This window comes from Penaeus vannamei, chromosome 9 (genome assembly GCF_042767895.1).
Source record: "Penaeus vannamei isolate JL-2024 chromosome 9, ASM4276789v1, whole genome shotgun sequence".
Taxonomy (NCBI): Eukaryota; Metazoa; Arthropoda; class Malacostraca; order Decapoda; family Penaeidae; genus Penaeus; species Penaeus vannamei.
The window spans coordinates 43,572,505-43,582,504 of NC_091557.1; the positions used below are offsets into that span (position 1 = coordinate 43,572,505).

General features: G+C 38.8%; 1 protein-coding gene across 1 annotated transcript in view; it reads right to left on the reverse strand.

The window, feature by feature from the left end:
• The window catches only part of LOC113804742 (sodium-coupled monocarboxylate transporter 2), a 48,239-nt gene that overhangs the window by 883 nt on the left and 37,356 nt on the right, over positions 1-10,000 (reverse strand). The window contains exons 2-11 of the mRNA XM_027355634.2: positions 6,243-6,772; positions 5,875-6,063; positions 5,604-5,758; positions 5,304-5,444; positions 4,928-5,146; positions 4,641-4,759; positions 4,005-4,162; positions 2,516-2,676; positions 1,894-1,994; positions 1-1,246 (exon numbers count right to left, since the gene is read on the reverse strand). The exon at positions 1-1,246 is cut by the window's left edge and continues 883 nt beyond it. Of these exons, the coding sequence (XP_027211435.2) occupies positions 972-1,246; positions 1,894-1,994; positions 2,516-2,676; positions 4,005-4,162; positions 4,641-4,759; positions 4,928-5,146; positions 5,304-5,444; positions 5,604-5,758; positions 5,875-6,063; positions 6,243-6,569 (1,845 nt within the window). The 5' untranslated portion in view covers positions 6,570-6,772 and the 3' untranslated portion in view covers positions 1-971. The remainder of the gene's footprint in view (positions 1,247-1,893; positions 1,995-2,515; positions 2,677-4,004; positions 4,163-4,640; positions 4,760-4,927; positions 5,147-5,303; positions 5,445-5,603; positions 5,759-5,874; positions 6,064-6,242; positions 6,773-10,000) is intronic.

A 10,000-nucleotide genomic window follows, 5' to 3' on the forward strand; every position in this document is an offset into this window, starting at 1 on the left:
CATGGCTTCTGATTCTATTTTAGGAGAAAAAAAAAACAAAAACATTTTGATGACACAAAAGTTACGGATGCTTTGTGAGTATGGTCGATCATTTTCGTCTTTTTAATTTACAAAAAAGGAAAAATAATCATTTTAATGGTTATATTTTCAATGAACAATCATCAAAATAGCCCTGTGGGGCGCCATCACACCTCCTCGAGTTGCTACTGATCTAGCCTTCCCCCAAACAACACTGTTAGTTAGAATGATCGAAGGTTATCACGTTTTGCATTCGTGTTAAAATGGCCTAAAAAATTGATCGAAAAAACCGTGTTCTTGCCTTTTGCAGAATCACTGGTCCTTATCACTAAGAGACTGCACTAGTGACAAAATCATTTGTACATGAATAGAATTCTTCTACGTATATCTAATGTGTATATACATTTATATAAATATGGACAGACAAGCAGGCATTGACACACGTAAACACACAAACACAATCATACAAACATGGATTTCTCTCTCTCTCTCTCTCTCTCTCTCTCTCTCTCTCTCTCTCTCTCTCTCTCTCTCTCTCTCTCTCTCTCTCTCTCTCTCTCTCTCTCTCTCTCTCTCAAACACAAGCACACACACACGCAGACACAGATGCTGATATAGCCTAAGATCGGGAAAGAGAGCGATATATATTAGATTCAAGAATTGCTATTCCTTAATATTAGACACAAAGAATATAAATTGCATTTGACTTCCTGTCCCGTATGCACCAATCTTTTCGTCTTCCTGTCTGCGTTCCTTTTCCATTGCACTTATACCGAGAGAAGTCACTTCATAAAATTCTTTCTTAATTTCTTCTCCGACGGTAGGAAAAGAAAAAATAAACACCATCACAAAACACTCTCTTCAACTTTTGCCATGCACTTAAAAAAGAACCGCGTCGATATTTGTGCTTTCAATTTCAAAAAAAGAAAAAGAAAAAAGTTAACCAAAGCACTTCAGACGGCTCCTCGACCCGCCGCGTCGCCGTCCTCCTTTACCTCCGAAAGTTCTCGGTTACTGGCCAATATCTCCTTTTCCTCTGCATCTCCCAATTCGATCTCCTTCTCTTCCACTTTCTTATTTTCCTTATTCTCCACGGAGGGAGAAGCTGAGCGTCGGAGGACCTTCTTGATAAGGGATTCTCTACCCTGGATGAGGGTCCATTTTTCGAAGAGCCGCCACGCCGTTTCGTTCACGTATCTCCTGTCGACGTCTTCCTTGGAGTTGGTGCCTGGCGGAAGGGACATGAAAATTAATTCAATAAAATGACAAAGTAAAGTCTACATAAAGATAAGATGAAACGCCAACAGGAACAGAATAAGTGACGTTTCTGAGCTTTCGAGTTCTAAAGATCTACTTAGGCTGGAGTGAAAACCCAGAAGAGGAGGTTTAGACAAGCTGGAAAGGTCATGCTTCTTTCTCTCCCTCAGTGTTTCATTTTGACAGTTCAGATATGAATTTGAAGAGAGCTTTTTTATTCTGCTATTTTGATGAAACACAAGGATGCAATTAATTCTCAACACTCTATTGTATATTATCTCTTGTAAGTTAGTAATTTACTTAATCATTTGTTTTTCCAGATTCTTAAATTTACGAAAAAGAAAAAAATAATATCTAGGTAACAATGCAAGCTACGGAATATAACGTATTAATGATAACAATAATAATAATAATAATAATAATAATAATATATTCAACAGTTACAACAATCCATTTACCCTTTCTATAAAGAATACGTGAAAAAATAGATCTAAAATTTTCAGTCTGTCTCACACATTAGAGTTACATAGATTATACATAAATGAATATCAAACTTGGACTTTGCAAACTCTCAAAACAACAAGAATACACAAAGATCTTTATAGACACTGAACTCACCCGTGAACAGAGTGACGATCAAGGCCACAAGAATGCAGATTACTACCCCGAGGAAGGAATTGAGGCAGTAAGACAACCCGTAGATAGCATGGACATTGTTCCTGTGAAGTAAAAAAAAGAAAGAAAGGTAATTACACATAAATCTCGGAAGTCAAAAAAAAAACTGTCAAATCTACAACAGACAATAAACTGTGACCCTTCATTTCAAGCCCTTCCTGTCGTCACATCTTTACATCAAGCTTTACCGTCATGCTACCCCTTCATCGCCCATTGAAGGCCCTATCACACTATCACTTTTTCGAATGAACTCATGTAAACAAACATGGTGCTATCGAAGCGAGGTCCCTGGAATCACACGAACATTCTCATACATATTACGTTATTTTAAAGAGATATGATGATGTATATTGTATATACGAATGTTCTAAAATATTACCTTATGTTTACATTCACTCATCCTATCTAATTTATTAATAGCACAAGATCAACACGGAAATTATTCAGACGGAAACGGTCGTAATCGTCTTGGTCTGGGAGGCGTTCCGTTTGTAGACGATCCTTGCGGAAAACCTGTGATAGAGCCTTTACTAAACACTAGTAAATTAACCTTAAGCATACTCACACTTCCTCCGTCTGTATCGCAACGCTCTCAACCGTGGTGTTGGTAGCAGGGCAGCTCTCCTGGGACATGGGGAGGTAAGGTTCCTTGGTCTGAGTCAACAGCTGACCAAAGGCCAACCACACGCTCAGGACAATGGAGATGAGGAAGCCTGAGGAAGCGCCCTGAAGGGAGGGAAGAAGTGTCAGTGATTTAGCTTCCGTGTACCTCGGTTGTGGATGATCAAAGAATGAATATATATAAATATATATATATATATATATATATATATATATATATATATATATATATATATATATATATATATATATATATACACACATATATATATGAGTGTGTGTGTATGTGTATATATATATATATATATATATATATATATATATATGTGTGTGTGTGTGTGTGTGTGTGTGTGTGTGTGTGTGTGTGTGTGTGTGTATATATATATATATATATATATATATATATATATATATATATATATATATATATATATATATATATATATATATATATATAATATACATATATGTAAATAAATATATATATACATATATATACCTATACGTATACATATATGAATGAATAAATAAACAAAGGAATATATATATATATATATATATATATATATATATATATATATATATACATACATATATATATATATATATATATATATATATATATGCATGCATGTATGTATGTATTTATGCATGCATGTATGTAAATATATGTATTTATGTACATTTCCATACACATACATGTAACATATAACAAACAGATAGACATATAGATAAATCTATAGCCAGAGAGACAACAAAGCATGTATTTTGTATTAATTTACATGTCCTTAAAAAAAATACAAAATAGAAACCCCTTAAACAGGAAACGTTTTCTATAATAAGTGTTACCAGCTTATACGATGACACGAGTCTCGTTATATGGCCCTTGTATAAATGTATTTCCCTAGTGTATGTGTTCATATATATATATATATATATATATATATATATATATATATATATATATATATATATATATATATGCATATATATATATGTAGACAGATAGATAGATATACATACATACATACACAAACACATATGTATTTAGTACATATATATAAATATTTATATATATATATATATATATATATATATATATATATATATATATATATATATATATATATATACAAGTGTGTCTGTGAATATGTGTGAGCGTGCGCATATATGTGTGTTTTGTGTGTGTGTGTGTGTGTGTATGTGTGTGTGTGTATGTGTGTGTGTGTGTGTGTGTGTGTGTGTGTGTGTGTGTGTGTGTGTGTGTGTGTGTGTGTGTGCACAAACACACACACACATATATACATCTATATTCACACACACACAAACTAATCGTTAACAAACCCTACAATATTATCATCTCACTCATCCAACCACACTCACTCCCCGTGCACGAGGCCACAAACCCTCCCGCCCTGCAAGCTTATACGCACCTTCAGGTTAACCCACGGCATGCAGAGGGCGACGACGAAGAGGCCGATAAGAGGACCTGACAGAGCGCCGTTGATCGCGAAGAGCGCCCTTAGGAAGGACCTCCCTAGCATAGACACGACCAGACCCAGGACGATGGCCACGACCCCAGAGAGTAAGACTGCAAGTGAAAAGGGATTTAGCGTCTGGTAAATTCACCTTAGGGGACGTAACTGGAACTTGTATGGCTGTGTATTTGGTCTGTTTAAATCATTTGGGGTCTAATAAGTCAGAGCTGGTGGAAATTATTATTTCAGGGACCTAAAGAATAACTATTGTCATTCATGGAATAGTGTTTTGAATCTGACTTTGACTTATGATATATCAAAGAGAAAATGTGCCTTGAGGGTAGTAAGTGAAAGAAAACGGACCTGATACAAATGACGTGAAATAAAAGAAAATTAGGTCATTGTCGGAAAATCAAAGAAAACGGATTTTCAAAAGAATGTGTATCCATAAAGCTAAAGAAAACGGAGATTAAGGATAGTCTGACAGCAAAAGAAAACGGAAAACGACGAATTACGAGAAAATTACAAAAGATAAATTCCTCTCCCACACATAACTCGGGAGAGGAAATAAGCCTTTGAACTTTAACTGACCTAAGACCTTCTGAAGCGCTCCGGCCTTGACATCACTCCAGGAAGCGAAGAATGGATGAGGTTTGAGGAAGTCTGCCCACAGTAAAGCTGTCATGGAGTTGAGCTGCGTCGAGACAGAACTGTGCGGGAATAAAAATGCATGTCAGCGTTACAGTAATACCATGTTATAATTTCCGTGCTTAATATAGATCAGTGGAAAGAATTTTATATATTTTATTCTGACTAATAATATCATGAAACAGACTAACCCTATACGAGGACCAGACGTAAATAACATTTCTCAGTACCTCAGAACCGCAGCATAGATGGCCGCGACGAAGATCCCGGCGAGACCCGGTACTCTCGTCAGCACCGTCAGCACGTAGAGGATGACCACGTAAGCGGGTTCCTCAGCCCCAGGTTTCGCCATGGGATCGCACTTGTAGAAGTGGGCGTAGATGGCCAGCCCCGAGAGATGGATCAGTCCTCTGAGTAAGACCATCCCACCGGCAGCGTAATAAAGCACCCTGGATCCACAGAACGGGGAATTAGATTCTCGTAAAGTAAATACACATTTCTCGTTTAAGAATCCACGTGGATAAGCATGTAGTCAGACATTTTTGGTTAAGAATCCATGGGTACAAGTAAGTAATTAAACATAAAAGAAGAAATTCCACGACGCACCTCTGGGCTTCCTGGACGGTCCTGGTGCTGAAGAAGCGTTGAGTCTGGCTCTGGTTGACGCCGTAGGATCCAAGGGCAAAGAAGAAGCCCAGACAGAGACAGAGCCAGAAGCTGTGTCGCTGATACGGGTCTAAGTCAAAGCTGGTGGAGAAAGAGTCATCTCAGAGGCTTTATAATAAATCAATATCCATCAGATTTGCAACAGTTGCTTCTTTCATTTTACTGTAAAATCCACATTAAATAAATCCAGTTAATTTGCATCAAAATGGCTTTTGTTCAAAGCATTGTTTAAACCCTTACTTGAAGAGCTCCGTCCTGTTATGGTGGTAGGCGATGTCCCACACGACGTCGAGGCCGCCGACGTTGAGAGAACCAATAATGACGATGGCTAAAACGCCCGCCAGCATGACTAGGGCCTGGAACACGTCTGTGTACACTACCGCCTTCACACCACCCTGAGGAAAGCACGTGAATTGTAATTTGTGATTGATGCAAACCATGCAGACAAATAATTATTTGATCGGCATATTGTGCAGAGATAGACACAATTCGCTAAAGAAATAAAACTAACAATGGCTGAATAGAATGTGCAGGTGGCACCCATGATGAAGATGTTGAGGAGGATGTCAAGCCCCGTGAAGGCCTGCAGGGCGATGGAGGGCGGGTACAGCAGGAACCCCATGAAGAAGTAGCCGCCCACCAGCTGCAGCACCACGGTGGCTTGCCGCAGCCACTTGGCGTTGAACCGCTTCTCGATGTACTGAAAGACAGCTGTCAATCAACGCTGTGCCCCTTGACTCAGTCATGGTCGAAGACCTTCGACCTGTATATCAGTTCCATTATGACAAATATGAAAGTAAGCACCTGTGCTTACTGAGGACCGCAAGGACGGTTCTCCGTCGGGAGACACCCGACGACAGGCTCCTCGTCCTCACTCACCTCGTACAGCGAGACGACCTCCATGGGGTGGATGATGGGGATCATGACCTTGGCGATGATGACCAGCGCCAGCAGGATCCCCAGGTCCATGATCCACAGCTGGGTGCCGTACGCGTACATCTCGCCCGCGTTGCCCATGATGGTGATGGCCGACACCGTGCCCACCATCATGCTCATGGCCAGCGGCAGGGGCCTCATCTTCCTCGAGCCCATGAGGTAGCCCTCGGGCGTGGCGCGGCGCCCCACGTAGCCCTGGTAGAGGCCGATCACCGCGCTCACCAACACCGACAGCGTCAGCAACGATATGTCCACGATCCCGAGACCCATGGCGGCGGCAGGAATAGAATCACTTGTCGCTCTTCACTCTTAGCGTCCACAGGGAATCACTCTCTTGCTGTCACTCTAGATTATGTCTATTATGCGCTACACACACAATGTTAACCAGTTATCTTTCTGTGAAAAATGTTATCAAACTGGTGATTTAGATTACCCTCCTTTGGTACAAACAGATAACGCCTTTTCTTGCAAATCTGAAATAAAAGAAATGGGTACATTAGATAAAATGTGTGAAATGATTTGTCGTTAAATCAGTAATCCATTCTTGCAAAAAAAAAGGTTCTGTTTGCTATTGTTACCTATAATTTGGTAACTTTCATTTTCCTTAAATTAACTATGTTAAATACAAGTTTTAAATGTATATGTATTTATAATGTCACGCCCACTCAGCATAAAATCCATTGTATTACTGACTTATAAGAGGCTGAGTGCATCATGTTAATTAATGATAATCAATAGGGGATGAATAAAAAAAATAATAATAATAATAAAAAGTAGATAAGTATATAAAAAAATAAGGACAATCATTCTTTCGATTTTTCTTGTGCTCCACAAAAGATGATTTCCTGAACATGATAACACGTACATAAAAATAAGCCCCCATCATTTAAGAAAAAAAAAACACGACCACGACACTTAATCTAACAAACTAACAAATAACTCCTCCATTAGCACTTATCAAAAAAAGTATCTTATCATTATGCCATAATCACTTACCATCAACACTGAACAGTTACACCCACGCTGATGATCCAGGTGTGACCGTCGCAAAACACGAGACCAAACCTGACTAGCTTTAGGTCTCGACAGAAGGACAGAGACAGGTTATGCTAATAGTCTGCGTGTGGATAATGGTCCTACTTGTACCTAAGACACGAGGAGGAGGATATGAAATCACTATACACTTGTATATTATTGTGACGAATGACCCTGGAGCTTGTCCATACCCTAAATATTATATGGGCATGTAGATTATTATGATTGATAGTGTATTAAGTGTCAGTGCTGTGTTGTGTGCATACCACTGGCAACGGGCATTTAGTAGGAGTGCGGGTTACGGCTATATCCACGCGATATTTATATCAATGGTATAATAGCTTCAATACTATGTAAGTGAAGGTATGCTGTCTTTTGTGTGAATAATCATGCTCTGCATATCGGCAATACAGCTGTTTTTGTTATTGTTGTATTCAATAAGAACGACCTGCTAACCTTGAAAAAATATCCCATTTTTTCCATTCGAATTTCGTATTCCAGAAATGTATGTGATTTTGAATATTAAAGAAGTGTTTTACAGTGACAGTTACTTGTTTTACCACATTAACGTAAGACATGTGGTAAATATAACACGTAATATGACGAACGTAAATAAATCTCTAATATAATAGTAATACATAAAATTCGGAAGTGGGAGATGGATAAGAAGAGGAATATGTAATGCAAGGACTATAAGGTCCAGTCTTCCATGAAATGTAGGAGGAAAACCGACTTATATGGTATTCTGCTTCACCTTCGTTAAGGGAACAAAATCCATACAAAAGGAGACTGTGTGTGTGTGTGTGTGTGTGTGTGTGTGTGTGTGTGTGTGTGTACATGCGCGTGAGTATGAACGTGTGCGTGTGCATTTCATCACGGCATGAGGGTAATCAAAATACCTTGGCTAACAATTTCCCCATTGTCAATGCATGAGGCAGTCCCATAACACGTGAATTGATAGGGTGGAGGAACTGCTGTCACGTGTCACGCCCGCTATAGTGATACGTAGGGTTAGGGGACACGCAATTCGGGTCAGTGTGTCACCTTCCTATCTCTTGCATAATACACTTACCCATTCTTGGAAAGGTAACGTAGACACTTATATTATCGAGTGTTTGTTACACGATCCATCTTAAGTAAACATTATGTAAAGACAGAGAATGAGTAATAGATAAAGCAATGCGATTATTTAGACGAGAAAAGGTATATTTTTTAATACATTTCTGAACTTAAAGGAAGAATTTTTGTGGGCGAAAACGTTGGGGAATCCCTTGGTTTGGAGAGTTACATGATCCTGCAGATCAAACAGTGACAAATAGACGTCATAGGATGGATCTCTTACAGTTTTCGTTTTCTTTTAATGTCTTCCCATTTTCTTTCTGGTTAATCTTATTTTCTTTTTCGGGGTAAACTGCGATATATCTCTATATCTGAGATAAAACAAAAGAGCACAAGAACGTTAGTGTACAAGCACAGTGTTTACAAAGTGAATGCCACAGACGGTCGGGACAATGTTATCTTAGCAAGCACTTCATCATCCGAAAATAAACATTGTTAGTTTGCGTGACACGATTCAACGAACTGAATTACTTCACTGTGTTAAAGAATGGGAAAAAAAAATTAACTTAGACTCCATATTGAATACTCGAGCCAGACGCCAAGAGAAAAACCTTTCCGGCTTATCTGAACGGTCGAAAAATTACGGAACTGTAAAAGCAATACATGCATTTATTACCACAACAGTTTAACCAAAGCTGATTAAAAAGGATCCACCTGAAAATGCGTCCCTCAGCGTGTAAGTTCTGGCAACACTGCAAGAATAGCAAACCCAGTGATTAGACAGAGATAGAATTACAAACGTTCATTGTATTTAAAAAGGAAAAGAAAAAACTTTTTGTTTTGCATTTGATTAATAAGAGGATATATACCTACTTGTAATTTTTTGGATGAAATACGATGGAATATAAATATTTTAGGGCCTGTGATTCTATGTAGTGTATTCTCGTTGCTGGGTTATGTGAAGATACATTTCCAAACGTATATCCGAGAGAGAAACCTAAACTAAAGAGATAAAGACCCATTTAAGGGTTTCCTTTTATATGTAGATTACTGTTAAATAACTGGTTACGTATGTGCGTATGCGTGTGTTTGTGTGTAAGTGTGTGTGTGTGTGTGTGTGTGTGTGTGTGTGTGTGTGTGTGTGTGTGTGTGTGTGTGTCCAAACAGTAGAATCCCATGAAAAAAAATGAAATTCTTCTTAATTGAACACTCAAGATAAGAAATCCTTTATGTAAAGACCGTGAGATAAAACTCTTAAGAAAAGGGTCTTATTCTCCACTTCAACGGAAAGAAATACTTGAAAGGGAAAGCCAAAGGGCGTCTGTCAATCTCCGGAGTGCCTGGAATCTGTCTTTCAGGAACGACCGAAACTTAAACTCTTCAACCTTTCCATCGCCATTGTCAGGAGGTCTTTGTTATCTCTCTCCCACGAGCGAATTCCTTCTCTCTCTCTCTCTCTCTCTCTCTCTCTCTCTCTCTCTCTCTCTCTCTCTCTCTCTCTCTCTCTCTCTCTCTCTCTCTCTCTCTCTCTCTCTCTCTCTCTCTCTCTTATCGCCGTGAAATAATACACACTGATCTCTCTCTCTCTCTCTCTCTCTCTCTCTCTC